Source organism: Acomys russatus, chromosome 31, assembly GCF_903995435.1.
Source record: "Acomys russatus chromosome 31, mAcoRus1.1, whole genome shotgun sequence".
Taxonomy (NCBI): domain Eukaryota; kingdom Metazoa; phylum Chordata; class Mammalia; order Rodentia; family Muridae; genus Acomys; species Acomys russatus.
The window spans coordinates 9105696-9122164 of record NC_067167.1 but is presented as its reverse complement, the minus strand read 5'-3'; the positions used below and the strand labels follow the sequence as shown (position 1 = coordinate 9122164).

Here is a 16469-nt window from a genome sequence, read left to right as displayed (position 1 = left end):
CCACAACTCTAAACCTACTAGGAAAGAAACAATTATCAGACACATGGATTCAAAGCAGGTATCTATCAAATTTATTGAGTGCAAATGTGTGCTGACGTAACTGCATACAGACCTTCATGCTCCTGCTCACACGCTCAGGCAGCTGAGCCTACTAGTCCAGTAGTCTGAGAAGCAGCAGAGCCCTACATTAGCCACTGTTGCTCCGTTGGTGATGAAGGATGCTCACCTTCCTCTGTGGTGAACAGCTGTGACAGGTGCTCACTTGACTCCTAGCGCAGAGACAGAATGGGGCCCATGGACCATGGCACTGAGATGCCAACCCTGCGCTAACTTACAGGCTCACTCCAGTCAGCAAGCCAAGTGAAACCTGAAAGCCCCTCAGACAAGCCATAGTAAGGGGTCTGCTCTCAGAACTCTCTCTTTTCTTTCCTTCTTTTTAAAAACGTAGCTGTCACTTTACTGTTGTCTGTGTGAATACAGCAACAGTAGGTTTGGCACTACTACACTGCGTGTACACACATGTGAGTTTATTTACACAAAGTCTGTAACTTAGTTCAATAACTCTTATCCTAGCCTTCAAAGAAGGCATGCTGTTCTATTGGGTACATAAAAAACTACTTAATAAAAAGAAACTACCTAATCATGTAATTATCAAACTAATATATTAGGATCCACATATAAACTTCCAAAAATTCTCATCTACAGGACTACACCTTTCAGTATTTTATCAAACACCTTTGGTTGTGCTTACAGGACAGAAGGTTAAGGTATAAATGTGTACATTTATCAATGTCCAGCACATAACTTATCTCCTACGATGTAATTAGTATTGAAAGATATAGAAGACACTGTTTTATAAAGTCATTATTTCCATATGTTAGCTACCCAGTCTTTATTTTATTCCTGAGGCCATAGTTAATGGCAACATTAACTTCAGGTCCCTTCCTGAATGTCTCCAAAGATCCTGGTCTGTCTCTAAATTCATGTGTTCTCTGCAGAGAGCAATGCTTGTCCCAACTCCTAGTCAAAACCTGTATTACTCAGAGACATCAGCTTTAATTTCACTTACTCTACTTTTTCTTGCTTGTCCTCCTTCTAACCTAAGCCCAGAAGACACTCGCTAGAGCAGAATCAGAAGTGTGCCACGCAGGCTGATTGATGAAGAACACCTGTGAGGCAGGCGTGGTAGCACACGCCTCTAATCCCAGCCCTCGGGAGGCAGAGGCAGGCGGATCGCTGTGAGTTCGAGGCCAGCCTGGTCTACAAAGCGATTCGAGAACAGTCAAGGCTACAGAGAAACCCTGTCTCAAAAAACCAACCAAACAAACAAAAAAAGAACACCTGTGAGCCAGGCACGGTGGCACACGCCTTTAATCCCAGCACTGGGGAGGCAGAGGCAGGCAGGTCGCTGTGAGTTCGAGGCCAGCCTGGTCTACAAAGGACAGCTGAGACTATACAAAGAAGCCCTGTCTTGTAATATAAAAATAAAAATAGAATACCTGTGCCAGCCAGGTGTGGTGGCGCATGTCTTTGATCCCAACACTTGGGAGGCAGAGGCAGGAAGATATTCATGAGAGTTCAAGGCCAGCCTGGACGACAGAGTGAGTTCCAGGACAGCCAGGGCTATTACACAGCTTCAAAAATGAAAAACAAACAAGCAGAAAAAGGAAACCCTATATTGAAAAACAAACAAACAAAAAATACCTATGCCTCACAGGCCACAAGCCATGTAAAACTGCTTTTAAAATACAATAGTGGAAAATAAATAAATAAAACCCTACTGATATAATTCAATATATCTCAGTGTAAAATATTTAAGGAATCGCATGAGATAAAATCATTAAGACTGGGGTGGGGGTAGCCAGAATGAAAACAAAGAAAAGTATTGCTAGCTTAAAATATGCACATATCAAAGCAAGTAAACACATCTCAGCCTTCCCAATAACCCTGCAAGGCCGAGGCCCTGCCTGTGCGGATCTGGATGCTGCTGGTGGCCAGCTGTCTCTAGGGCATTTCCACGGCAGCAGGAGCCAGGAGGGAGGAGGGTGCTGGCCAGTGGGCGGCCCGCGTGATGGTCATGTGCTGTGAGGTTCCAGCCTCTCGGAATGCAAGACCTACTTAATTTTGGCACACTGTAGTTTTCTGGCTCAGGAGAAAAAAATGCGTAAGGAAGTGTTTCCCCTCTTCAGGAAATGGTTGTGACAGCCATGGAGAGGGAGAACAGAGCATCCTGGGAGTGGAAGACATAGAGCCACTTTAAGTCTTGGAACTTGAAAGCATTAAATAGGAGACAGGACCACTTAATGACAGAATTCTCAGTTACTAGATAACAAGCAAGAAGGTCAGGGATAAGTATGGTCAATTGTTTTTCTATTGTATTAAAATTGGAATATTCAGAGAAAAATACAAAAACATGCAATATAAGTAATCAAATAAAAATGTAGGATATCCTTGTGTTCTTAGATTCTGGAAGGCTTATCACGACAGATGAGTGGGACGGTCACAGACAAAGGCTCTTCTGAACATGACACCTAGCTGTGTGGTCTGATAATGCGGCTCGCTATAGAGTACTGGCCTAGCATCCCACAAAGCCCTGCGTTCGGTTCCTAGCACTGCGACAAACTAGTTATTTATTTCTGGGACAGGGGCTCACAGTGTAGCCCCGGCTGGCCTGGAACTCTCTACGTAGACCAGGCTGGCCTCGAACTCACAGAAGCCGACCACACCTAGCCAAACGCACTTTCTAATTACTGAGTGATCTTGGCTGACACAACAGTTTCTGAGTCTCTATCTCTAGGACTGAACTTTGGCTCTGAACTTCAGCGAGACCCTTGTCTTACTTCAGGCCCCATGGACCCTCGGAGCTAGTGCTTCAAGAAGAGAACTGTGAGCCAGGTGTGGCTGCACATGTCTTTATCCTAGCACTTGGGAGGCAGAGGCAGGAAGATCATGGGTTGACAGTTATCAGAAGACCTTGTCGCAAACAACCAAAAAGAGAATGATACAGGCTATCCAGCACACACAGCCTGCATGCACACACCCATGCGCCTATGCAGCACACACAGCCTGCATGCACACACCCATGCGCCTATCCAGCACACACAGCCTGCATGCACACACCCATGCGCCTACTATCCAGCACACACAGCCTGCATGCACACACCCATGCGCCTACTATCCAGCACACACAGCCTGCATGCACACACCCATGCGCCTATGCAGCACACACAGCCTGCATGCACACACCCATGCGCCTATCCAGCACACACAGCCTGCATGCACACACCCATGCGCCTATCCAGCACACACAGCCTGCATGCACACACCTATGCGCCTATCCAGCACACACAGCCTGCATGCACACACCCATGCGCCTATCCAGCACACACAGCCTGCATGCACACACCCATGCACCTACTATCCAGCACTCACAGCCTGCATGCACACACCCATGTGCCTATCCAGCACACACAGCCTGCATGCACACACCCATGCGCCTACTATCCAGCACACACAGCCTGCATGCACACACCCATGGGCCTATCTTGCACACACAGCCTGCATACACACACCCATGCGCCTACTATCCAGCACACACAGCCTGCATGCACACACCCATGCGCCTACTATCTAGCACACACAGCCTGCATGCACACACCCATGCGCCTACTATCCAGCACACACAGCCTGCATGCACACACCCATGCGCCTACTATCCAGCACACACAGCCTGCATGCACACACCCATGCGCCTACTATCTAGCACACACAGCCTGCATGCACACACCCATGCGCCTATCCAGCACACACAGCCTGCATGCACACACCCATGCGCCTACTATCTAGCACACACAGCCTGCATGCACACACCCATGCGCCTATCCAGCACACACAGCCTGCATGCACACACCCATGCGCCTATGCAGCACACACAGCCTGCATGCACACACCCATGGGCCTATCCAGCACACACAGCCTGCATGCACACACCCATGTGCCTACTATCTAGCACACACAGCCTGCATGCACACACCCATGCGCCTATCCAGCACACACAGCCTGCATGCACACACCCATGCGCCTATTCAGCACACACAGCCTGCATGCACACACCCATGGGCCTATCCAGCACACACAGCCTGCATGCACACACCCATGCGCCTACTATCCAGCACTCACAGCCTGCATGCACACACCCATGCGCCTACTATCCAGCACTCACAGCCTGCATGCACACACCCATGCGCCTACTATCCAGCACTCAGCCTGCATGCACACACCCATGCGCCTATTCAGCACACACAGCCTGCATGCACACGTCCATGGGCCTCTGACTCTTCTGTGTTCTCTGACCTGTGGTTGAAGTCAAAAGTCTGCATAGTCTCTCTTTGTCTCTGTCTTTTTAACTGGCACCCAGGAATTGCACAGTCACAAGAAACAGCGTGACACATCACTACAGTGTACTCTGTGTGACCATTACTCACCACAACTACCATAATCACCCTCCTTCTGGAGGCCCGCCTGCCATAGTGTGGTCTCAAATGACCCCAGGGGTTAGTTACCAGTTTGTGGCGTTTCTGGAATGTGGGGGATCTTTAAGAAGTGGGCTCTGAGCCGGGCGTGGTGGCGCATGCCTTTAATCCCAGCACTCGGGAGGCAGAGGCAGGTGGATCGCCGTGAGTTCGAGGACAGCCTGGTCTACAAAGCGAGTCCAGGACAGTTAAGGTTACACAGACAGACCCTATCTCGAAAAACAAACAAAACAAAAACAAAAAAAAGAAGTGGGCTGTGGTGGGAAGAAGTCAGGCCCTTAAAGTGAGCCCTTGCAGGGGACAGGGGAACCGAACCCTTCCTCTTGTCTACTTCTTGGCCGCCATCAGGTACGCTGCTTTCCCCACGATGCTCTCCACATCATCATCATCATGCACTTCCTCACTGCAGGCCCAAAGCCCCAGGACTAAGTGACCACGCACTGACACTGGAACACTGAGCCAGACCACCCAGCTCACCTTGTTAAGCTGATCTGCTCGGGTGTTTTGTCACAGTAACACAAAGCCAACTTACACACCAGCACAGCTCTTCCGGGTGAGGGAGCCTTCTCCCTGGCCTTCAAGCACTCGACAGCCAATTGTCTGTCTCCTAGCCCTGAGTTCTCTAACGGCAAAGACTAGTGCTTTCTCTCATGGTGAATAATGACTAATGACTATATGCAACTATGTTTTAAAATGTTTAAGATATATTTGGTTTTCTTTTGTGTATGTATATTTTTTTTATTTATTTTTGTTTATTCAAGACAGGGTCTCTCTGTGTAGCCCTGGCTGTCCTGGACTCGCTTTGTAGACCAGGCTGGCCTCGAACTCACAGCGATCTGCCTGCCTCTGCCTCCCGAGTGCTGGGATTAAAGACGTGTGCCACCATGTCCGGCTCATGTAGGTACATTTATGTGTGGATGTGCCTGCCACGGCACATGTGTGGAGGTCAGAGAACAACCTGTAGGGGCTGGTTCTGTCTTTCTACCATGTCAGTTCTGGGGATGGAACTCAGGGTATCACGTGTGGTAGTGGGTTTCCTTGATCCTCTGAGCCATCTTGCTGGCCTCATTCTGCGGGACTATTAAGAGTTACACAGTGTGCATTTAAGTGGCATTTAAGTCACGCATACCATCAGCAAGCAAAAGGAATGTGAACACACACGGATGTAAGTTAGGAAGGTCAATGAAAGGTCATTAGCGTTTTGATGTGTAACAATTCTATACTTAAGTGACTCACAGCTTCCTCAGAAAGTGATGTACGTGGCAGATCCTGTTTGTAAAAGCTTTGCTTTTGCTACTCAGCAATTTATTTTCCATGGCTTTGCAAGCCAAGACATTTGTTCCTCAAAACAAAGAGGCCACCCCAACTTCAGAGGAAAGCCTTGAAAAGCCATTTCTGCCCTCCCGCACTGACATCCAAGAGGGCCCAACTATGAGAAAGAGAAAGAGCGCTGAGACCTGAGCCTCCTCATTCGTAAGTGGGAAGAGGAGACTCCAATGTTTCCCTTTGGGGTTGGATTAAAAAAAGAAAATTAAAAGCAGCTATGTGCATTCTCTGCTGGTTCCAGCTACAGGAAGATTCCAACTCTTTCTCGAACAAGGGAAACAAAACTGCACTTGGTTTTGAGGTGAAGAAAAGTAGGAAAAACAATTCTGATATGTGCATATGTCCATATTGGGGGTACATATACATGCGTGTGGACATGTACGTGAAGTCAGAGGTCAGACTCCTGTGTCCGCCCTTAGAATGCACCTACCTTCCTGAGACAGGGTCTCTCACTTGGGGCTCACACATTAGGCCAGGGGGGCTGGCCAATAGACTCTAGGGGTCCGCCTGTCTGTATCCTCCAGCGTTGGGAAGACACTAGCATGATACTGTGCCCAGCTTTGTTATATGGGTCCTGGGGTTCCAACTCAGGCCTTCACTGAGCCACCTTCTCAGACTCTAATTGCTTTTATTTCATAACTTTTTTGTTGTGTTTTGTTTTTTCGAGACAGGGTTTCTCTGTGTAGCTTTGGCTGTCCTGGACTCACTTTACTTCAAAAATGTTTTAAGTAAGATCTTTCTGCCTCTAAGAGAAGGGGTCGTCGGCATACCTGTGCTCCATAGACACGCTGCATGGCCTGTAGCAGCTGGTTGGTATAGTCTGTGAGGGTGCCAGCATCTTCTTCAAACACACTCAGCAAGGAGCGAGTCTGTAGGCAAAGAAGAAAGGGTCAATCTTTACTCTGCGACAGTTACAAAGGACGGACAAACACACACAGCAGAGGCACCACCTGGACCCAGAAGGGGAAGTGTCTGGTGAGCTCTGTTCTCAGCCTTCCCACAACAGTGCAGGAACAGGCTGATAACCCTTGTTCAGGATCACGGAAAAAAGTCATTTCAATGGGGTGGGGCTTGTGGCTCCATGTACCATGCCCATAGCACCTGAGGCCCTGGGGCTCGCTCATTCCCAGCACCACTGGAAAGAACTGTGAAGGCAGAAGGGCAATCACCTAGGCTGACCTCAGTGCCTACCTGTGGTGGGTGTGAGAAAGGACAGCTTCTCCTTTCAAGTCCAGCCAGAGAACACAAGACCCTACTGTGCATTCAGCATGGTCACCTGGCACCGCCTGCTAAATCACTCAGCCTCAACCAGCTGCTTGGGTGTCTAAAGTCCAGGGTATGCTACAGACTGTTATCTCCTCCTAAGATACCACACAGTCAACTTTCGTGTGTGCGTGTGTATGTGTGAGAGAGAGAGAGAGATTGGGGGGGGGGAAGAGGGAAGGGAGAGAGAGGGGTGGGGAGAGAGACAGAGATACAGACAGACAGACAGACAGACACCGGGGGTGGGGTGGGCAGGAGAACTTTTAAACTCATGGCCAGTAATCTCAAATGCCCTGGCCCAGTGGTAGAAGCTCTTGGCATAAAACTCAAATGGCCACCATTATGCCGGCTCCTTCACTCAGGAAGAACTCCATTCTGGAGGCAGCTGTGTGTGCGACCACAGCGACGACAGGTAGTCCCTGCCACTCGCACACAGTGTTGGCACACCCTGAGCACTAGTGAAATCTCTATGTGCTGGGTGCTGTGTGTACAAGGGTCAAGGCATCATGTAATAGAGATCTACTCCTATCTGAACTCACAACAATGAGATCGCAGTAAACAACCAAAGAGACAAAGGGCACTGGACAGCGGTGATGAGGGCAAACACACGGTGCTCGGCAAGTAACTCACTACTGCTCCTTGCAAATGGATTTCAGTTCCACCTAAGCTAAAATAAGGTTAGAAAGTGGTCCATGTGGCCACTGTGTTCAGCTACTGCTGGGCCATCCCTGCTGCGAGGCTCGGACACGACCTGGGACTAGAGGAGGGACCTGGGCATAGGAATCTACGCTTCGCACCACTCTAGGTCTACCCTTGCCTTTGCTCTACAAACCGGGAGCTTCTCTTCCTTGGCCTGGGTCTTCCGGGCCAAAAGTCGGTGCTTACATGCTCTGTGAATGAAAGAGTCACAAGCAATGAACTGTGAAACGTAAGCCAGCTTGTCACACAGTCCCCTGTGACGACCACTGCTCACACGCAGGACCCTCATGCCAGAGGAATGTCCTTCAACTTCCTAAATTTCAAATCCAGAGCACAAAACACACCCACACCAGGGTGCGGGCAAAGACCGCATCAAACGACACATTCTTTTCCATTTTGTTTGTAAATAAACATCACGGCTAGGACCCACTAGACGTCCTAATGCATGAATGGATGACAATCAGTAGGTAGAAATGACAATTCTAAATTCTTTCTGGCATCCCTGAAAAGTAAGACTTTGGAGTGCTAAAGTGGGTGACCTGCGCTTGGCACTCATGAGCATCTGCCCCCCTGCATGTGTTGAGACACCGTGCGGAGGACTCAGCCACTGGTGAGGAAACCGACTCCATGATCAGCAGGTTCTGAGCCCGGCTCGGGTATCCCGAGGGGCTGTGATGTGGGCAATGACATTTATTATGGAGATTATGCTCTCCGCTGCTCATAGCTGGGGCTCTGTGCTTAATCAGGTGGCTCCATCTTAACTCCACAGCTGTGTACTTATCTAAGGAGTGCTATCCAATAGGACAGTCGTCCGGCTGTGTGTTTCTGGTACCCAATGCTGGAGGGCCCCACCAAAGTCGACAAAGATTCCAAGATCTTTCTTACTATAATTAGCATGCTTGGGAACAGAAGGTGTGACACAACTGGGCTGCAGGGATTGTCTTTTCTAAAAAAGATTACTTGTTCATTTAGCTGAATCCTCTCCCCCCCTCCGCCCCCTCTCTCTCTTAATATTTTAAGAAATAAAGATGAGGGACTGGAGAGATGGCTCAGTGGTTAAGAGCACTTGCTGCTCTTCCAGAGGTCCTGAGTTCGATTCCCAGCAACCACATGGCTCGCAACCATCTGTAATATGATCTGGTGCCCTCTTCTGGTGTGCATGAAGACAGTGTACATAAAATACATAAAATAAATAAATCTTCAAAAAAAAAAAAAAAGATGAGACATGGTTAAAAGAGAAGGCTTACATAGCCATATTTCACAAAGACAGCAGGAAGAACTCCAGTGAAGCTCTGTGTATCAGACCTGGATAGGCATGGACACTTGTCACTTTATCTAATGAAACAACTTTATAATCGGATACCACGGTTACATCAATGGATGAAGCTGGGGCTCAGGCAGCTTCCTTTCTGCTGCTTATATGCTACGGTCCACACTGAGGGAAGTCGGGGCAGGAGCTCAAGCAGAAGCCATGGAGAAACACTTCCTGCTCACTCTCAGTCTTAGTGCTTAGCTAGCTTCCTTACACAGTTATAAAGCACCTGCCCAGAGAAGGGCGCTCAAGACCAACCTGATAAAGACAGTCAGCTGAGGCCGGCCGTGGTGGCACATGCCTTTAATCCCAGCACTTGGGAGGCAGAGGCAGGTGGATCACTGTGAGTTTGAGGCCAGCCTGGTCTACAAAGCGAGTCCAGGACAGCCAAGGCTACACAGAGAAAGCCTGTCTCAAAAAACAAACAAACAAACAACAGTCAGTTGATTTTAGGCTGCATCACAGACAATTAAAGCCCCAGGGCTATATGGTCACCAGTGAGTGCCCTGTGGTGCCAACCCAGGACACAGGCAAACCAGAGCAGATTCCCTTTGGTTAGCTCACTTTCTCTCTCTCTCTCACTTACAGCAATTGTCAAGAGAATTGCATCAGGGTATCTTGCCTTGTTTTAATTTCTGGCCACTGGATTTAAGTAGACCCTGATCACCCCTGGTAAAAATGCTCAGCTACCGAGGGACTGCTTTGCTACACGTCGTTGGCATCCATTCTGCTCAAATGTATGTATGGACAGGAATGTTCTGATACATACAAAATGAATGAGGGTCACGGAAGGCATGCCAGCTGCTCAAAGTCTCAGAGAAAGGCCCAGCACAGCTGGGTACCATTTGCAAAGGCAGTGACATCAATCCGTGGCACACAGGCTCACGCACACCTGACATGCACTACACCTTCCCCAGAGCGGCTCAGCTGAGGAGCTGTTTGCCTTCTCATTTTCAGGAGCCATTTGCATTCTCATTTTTAGGCACATGCACACAAAAGCTCAGAGAGGCTGAATAGAGCCCAGTGCGACAGCGGCAGGCTCACGGTCTGACTCCATCCTTTTCTCCTATCCAATGTTCTCAGGAACCTCTGCAGCCAGCCAGACAAGACCAAGCACTCTGCGGGCCTGGCCGCAGCCCCACGGCATTCCTTTACCTTAGAGTAAACACCTGGGTGTTACCTAATCATCAAACAGCCCTCAAGTTCTCAATAGCACACAACTGTGTAAGTGACCAATTTTTTTTTTCCCCCTAGACAGGGTTTCTCTGTGTAGCCTTGGCTGTCCTAGACTCGCTTTGTAGACCAGGCTGGCCTCAAACTCACATCGATCCGCCTGCCTCTCGCCTCCCGAGTGCTGGGATTAAAGGCGAGCGCCACCACGCCCAGCCTGTGACCAATTTCAATAGCTCACATAACCTGTTTCTTTAAAAATCTAAGTTAGACAAAGATTTTTTATCTCCCCCGAAATCTAGTGGGTAGGCAGAGAAACATCTTAACAGACCTAAGTCTACTGGATGGAAAAATGTGTTGTGCACAGAGCTACGGGACGCGCTGTCTCCACAATGAAGCCACACAGAACCGCCCGGCGTGTCTGGAGGCACCTCACTGGGATAAAGAAAGGGTGGATTGCTGGGGAGGACGGTTCCCAGCTAAGGCCACTGTATGACCTCAGAACCAAGCGCTTTCATTTCTGTTTCCGTTATGCCAACTTCCAAAGAAGCCAAGCACAAAGCAGGGCACACCAAAAAAAAAAAAAAAAAAAAAAAAAAAAAAAAAGAAGAAGAAGAAGAAGAAGCAGAAGAACTGTACCCCGCCCCCCACACACACTCCTCCACCCCCCAAATCGGGAAATTGTACTGCACACAGGAGGAGAGCACTCCTCCATAGATGGATGTGGATGCGCGGCCGGGGCTCAGAGCTGTGTTCTCTGTTCCTATCTATTACAGTAAGATGCACACAGTCCTGGAACAGCGGCTTATCTGGCCCAGGAACAGAGCGTGAGCCAGTCAAGGACGAGCAATGCCTATCTAGTCTACAGTCATGTTTCCAGTAGCTAACGGAGCCTGGCCAGCAGGGCCGAGGCTGCTCACGCAGCAGAGCTCAGCAGGAGGACGAGATGCACATGCGCTAGTTTTGCAACGCAACGCGCAGCCCTCCCTGCATTGCTGGAGAAGAGGAAATGAAGAGTTGTGTCTGAGTCCGGGTCGACCTCTGCGCAGCACTTCGTGGGGCACACTCAAGCTCAAACACAAAGGCTTGTGTGTTCATTTAGTTAAGTCCTGGGTAACCAGGTTACCCGTGCAATCCTCATAACTCTCCTGCCTCCAACAAGAAGAAACAAACAGCTCGTGGGTTGTGGGTTCTCAGTATCTTTCTTTCCCCCTCTTTGTGAATCGGTATGTAGGGCCAGGAGAAAGCCAGGTGCTAGGTAACGGGGCTAACTTAAACAGTACCCCAAGGCTGAGGAGGCAACTCAGTGGGAGAGTGCGTGCCTCGCTAGCATCAGAAGGCCTAGCTTCAAAATCCTGTACCATAAAAGCAAAACCCTTTATTCCTTGCTGCCTAGGTTTCTTTACAGTCCACAGTTAATTTCTCTGCCCCTCCTCCATCGTTCTAGAAGGCCTGTAGGAAAAGAGTGAGCTTGTGAATAAAATGCATTTAGAATGGTGCCTGCCACATACTGTGTAGGATGCAGACCAGGCATGTTCAGCCCGTAACTCAAGAGAGGCACAAATGCAACGCCACACAAAATCATAAGCATTCTATTCTGGTTTGTTTTTTCGAGGCAGGGTTTCTCTGTGTAGCCTTGGGTGTCCTAGACTCACTTTGTAGACCAGGTTGGCCTCGAACTCACAGCGATCCACCTGCCTCTGCCTCCCGAGTGCTGGGATTAAAGGCGTGCGCCACCATGGCCGGCCTCATAAACGTTCTTAAAACACTCAGGATTTATTTATTTATTTATTTATTTGGAGATGATAACGTAGCCCAGAGAAGCCAATAGGTTGGAAAAATCCTGAATTCTAGGTATTTGCTTCTGTGTTTTGTTTCATTCTCTCACATAAAATAAAAGGAACAGTTTCAATTCTAGGCAGTTCCACGCCTCTGGATCTTCTGAGAGTAAAGCTGCCAATTGGGCATATGCTACATAGAGACTGGTGACAGTCACGCTCTGAGGCCTGTGAAAGACTCCTAAAGCCAGCTTCTATCCCACTCAGCAGCCCCGCAGGCTCAACAGCAGTGACAAATTCCCTGCAGGTGGCTCAGTGGGTAAAGGCACCTGTCGCCAAGTCTGATGACCTGCAATTAATTAATCCTTGGAGCTGACACGGTGGAAGGAGAGAACTGACTTCTGACAACAGTCCTCTGACCTCTACCTATGCACTCCCACACCCATGCGCATCTATAGCAAGGGTCAGGAAACGTGACAGAAGAGGGCGGATGAAAGATGAGTTGGGGTGTTGCAAAATGCGGTCTTCTTTGAGACACAGCGTGGCCCTTCCGGCCGTGAACTCACAGGAGTGTGTGTGATCACCTATGTAAGACAACGCCAATCGGCATTCCGGCAGGGAACGGAGGCACCCAGAGGCCCTGCCCTTAGCAGAGCAGCCACGGCTGGGAATGGCTTCTGGGAAGGGAGAGCCAGTTTTCTTTGGGGGTGTGGCTGCTGGGAGGTTGTCCTGGCTCCACTGGACGGTCCCACACCCATGCGTATGAGGAAGGCACTAATTAGATTTTGTGTGTTCCTGCAGGGGGAGGTGGGGGAGGAGGATAGGGAAATGGGTGGGGGAACATGTTGGGGGTGTGTCTGGAGCAAGGGGGTGGGGAAGTGACATGATAAAGATACACTGTGTAAGTATATGACATTATTAAAGAATAAAAAAACTAAAAATAAAGGCAGCAAAAAGAAATGACTGAGTTACATAAGGGATTTACAACTCTGCAGGGATGCCAACTATCTAATAATAAACCTTTATTAAACAAAAAAGTTCTTAAAACTTAAAAAAGAATGCCAGATAGGACTAACAATGCCTCTAAACATCTTCCCCCGCCCCCACTTTCACACACAAGCTCAAAGTTGGGATATAATTTTAAGCTGTCCCACCACTTTCAAGGCCATCTGCCATATATTCCTTGTTTTCTGTAGAGTTTCTGTGGATGAGAAAACGGCTCTAACTGTTAGGCCAGGATTGCAGCCCAGGTCTCCAGTGTCTCTCACAGCGTGTGCGGTTCAGGAGCAATGCACACTCATTTGAGACCCTAGAGCTCTAGACCATGTTCTGACTGTGCGGAGAGTCTGGCTCAGCTACCATCATCACTAGCTGGGAAAACAATCTAACTTTGACCTTCAGTGTCCCCCACATGCAAAGCAAATGGAAATCCCTATTCATAGCCATGATGGTTATGACTCCTATTCCCTCATGTTCAGATGCCAACAACAGGTAGAGGATGGTTGAAATGCTTTCCAACACAGGCTGCGGTCCAACCCAAACACCTGACATCAGAGCTGCATAAAGAGGCCTTTGAAAAGTTAGCACAATAGATGCCAATCTTTTCTTTTCTTGAATTGAATCAATACAAAATAGGCTGGGCATGACAACCTATGCCTGTAATCCCGGCACTCAAGACGGAAGTTCAGGGCTAGCCTGGTCTACACAGCAAGTTTTCAGGCCAGTTATGGCTACACTGTAAGACCCTGTATCAAAAAAAAAAAAAAAAAAAAAAAAAAAAAAAAAAGTAATGGGTAATGCTAACCACAGCTTACTTACACACCCTTACTTGTCTACACGAGGACGGTCACAAAGAACTGAGCACAAGACACAGGTGCACACAGCCCTTTTGATTTATTCTGAGAGGTTCAGAAATGTGGGTAAGCGCATCAGAGTTCCATATGGACGTACAATTCACTTAGAAGGAAAAAAAGAAGGAACCAAAAAGGAGAGGAGAAACCGTGGAGAACAGCTTAATCCTTTCTAACTTTTCAGAGACAGAGACACTAGAAAATAAAGGTATTTATTTAAATAAGCCAGAGATGCTTTGCCCAAAAAGCTAGAATGGGAGTAGAAGGCGCGTTAAAGAGAACAGCAGATCCCTGGAGAAAGGCGCGTGCTGAATTCTGAACCAATGTCATTAGGCACTACCTACCGAGCTCACTTGGCATCTTCACTCCCCGAGCTCAAACGACTCGATTCACATCTCCGGGATGCTGCTAATGAACACTTCCCGCCCCCCCCCCCCAAACTCCACCCCGTGGCACAAATGAAACAAATGTTCTAATTATCTCTTCACCAGTGGAAAAAGTACCAAAGGGAGCCCTGGGTCGGCTGGGCAATGGATCCGGCTTTTCTCTGCTTCCCATACTGGCCCGCTGTATTCACTAGGTCTGGTGGAATCGTTAGTTCCAGCAGTGTCCATGTGAATAGCGCTGACGTCTTCTGCACGAGACACTGAAAACTTACTTGTACCCTCCCTGTGAGGGAACTAGTACTATCCGACAGCGATTATCCCGACCTCCCCGGGACCAGCTGGGCACCGCAGCTCCCTCCCGACCTCCCCGGTAGTACCTGAGGGCTGTCCTGCAGCGCGTCCTCCAGCAGGAGCTTGTCCACGGCGGGCATGGCGCGGCGGTGAGGGGGCGCGGGACGCGAGGCAGGGGACACTCGGCGATCCCGGCACAGGCGGCTTTGCTCCGAGACCGCGCCTGCCCAGTGCCCGCGGCCCGCCCCTCAGCCCGGCCCCCCTTAGCCCGGCCCCCCGGCGCACGGATCAACAGGAAGTGTGGCGAATTCACGGCCGACACCGGAAATATAGCGAGTGCCTGCAGGACACCGGAAGTGTGGCGAGCACGCTTCCGCCTGACCCAGGGCAATTTGGACCGTGTGGCTAGCACAGTGTTTGGGAAGTTTCCGGCTCGAGACTGCCCTCCCCTGTACTCCAGGCTGAACTCCGGGTGGGAAGATAGCTTTTATCTTCCTGCGGTTCTGCAGATTGCTTTTTCTGTGTGGGGGGAGATGAGAGTGAAAAGATTTTGCGGCTGTTCTCTGGTCTCTCTCTCTCTCACACACACTCACACACACACGGGTACGCGCACGCACACACATACTCTAAAATAAAATAAAACAATAAAATTATAGTGTGTGTAGTTTAGAAGACAATTTAATTTGTGAGAGAGTTTTCTCCTTCTAACCACGAAGGTTCTGGAAATTAAACTCAGGTCTCAGGCTTGGCAGTAAATGCCATTAACCATTGAGCCACCTGTGCAGCTTCTGTGTGTGTGTGTGTGTGTTTCTGTGTGTGTGTGTGTGTGTGTGTGTCCGTGATATTTAAATCACTGCTGCTTGATTTGGGCCATATAATTAGGCCTCATCCTCCTGGTTCGTTATGGCTTGCCGTCTTGGAGAATCTCATAATGAAATTGTCAGGATTAGAAGGGATAGATAATGTGGTTCTGTAATGTCATTTAAAAGCGTGAAAAAGGACACCAGCAAGTGAAATAATGTAGTTAGGGCCATGCAATATAGGCTGGAAGGAGAAGAAAAAGTAATCTAGAAGATCAAAAGGGGAATTTGACATATATTAAAGGCAAGAAGCCGGGCATCGTGGCGCTCGCCTTTAATCCCAGCACTCGGGAGGCAGAGGCAGGCGGATCGTTGTGAGTTCGAGGCCAACCTGGTCTACAAAGTGAGCCTAGGACAAGAGTTTCAGTTGACTGACAGATAAAATCAGTAACATCACCAAAATCAGCAGCAAGAGTATGACATCACACAAATTCCACGTCTTGGGGTAACCATCTGAACGATGAGTGCAGATTGTGAAATCAATAGGAGCAGGGGTTGCCAGCGAGGGGCTATTTAGAGTGAGTGAGCCCCTGGCATCGGTGTGCAGGACTGTCGTGTTACTTCAGGTGGGACGATATGCCCTGACAGTAGATGCTATCACTCTCTGGGCTCAAGTCCCGGACTGCATAAAAGAGACAGGAGCTGAACAGCAGCGTTTTGTTACTTCCTGCTTCCTGCCTGTAGATGCACTACAAGTGGCTGCTTCAAGCTCCTGTCTCCAGAGACGATGGACTGTACCCCAAAACCCTTAGCCCAAATAAACCTGCCCTCTTTGTACCCCCAAACCTTTAACCCAAATAAACTTGTCCTCCCTGTACCCCAAAACCCTTAGCCCAAATAAACATGCCCTCTCTGTACCCCAAAACCCTTAACCCAAATAAACCTGTCCTCCCTTAAGCTGCTTTTGTCAAGGCATCATATCAGCAGAGTAGTAAAGGTGACAAAGACACATATCCCCCCCCCCCCCCGCAATTCCGTAAGAACATCTGTGTTTTAAACTCC

General features: G+C 49.0%; 1 protein-coding gene across 2 annotated transcripts in view; it reads right to left on the bottom strand.

Moving 5' to 3' along the window:
* Appl2 (adaptor protein, phosphotyrosine interacting with PH domain and leucine zipper 2) overlaps window positions 1-14855 on the bottom strand; it is a 50837-nt gene extending 35982 nt beyond the window's left edge. For both annotated transcript variants that reach the window (XM_051139690.1, XM_051139692.1), the window contains exons 1-2: window positions 14694-14855; window positions 6629-6727 (exon numbers count right to left, since the gene is read on the bottom strand). In XM_051139690.1, coding sequence (XP_050995647.1) covers window positions 6629-6727; window positions 14694-14747 — 153 coding nt within the window. In that variant the 5' untranslated portion in view covers window positions 14748-14855. The remainder of the gene's footprint in view (window positions 1-6628; window positions 6728-14693) is intronic.
* Window positions 14856-16469: the final 1614 nt, after the last annotated feature.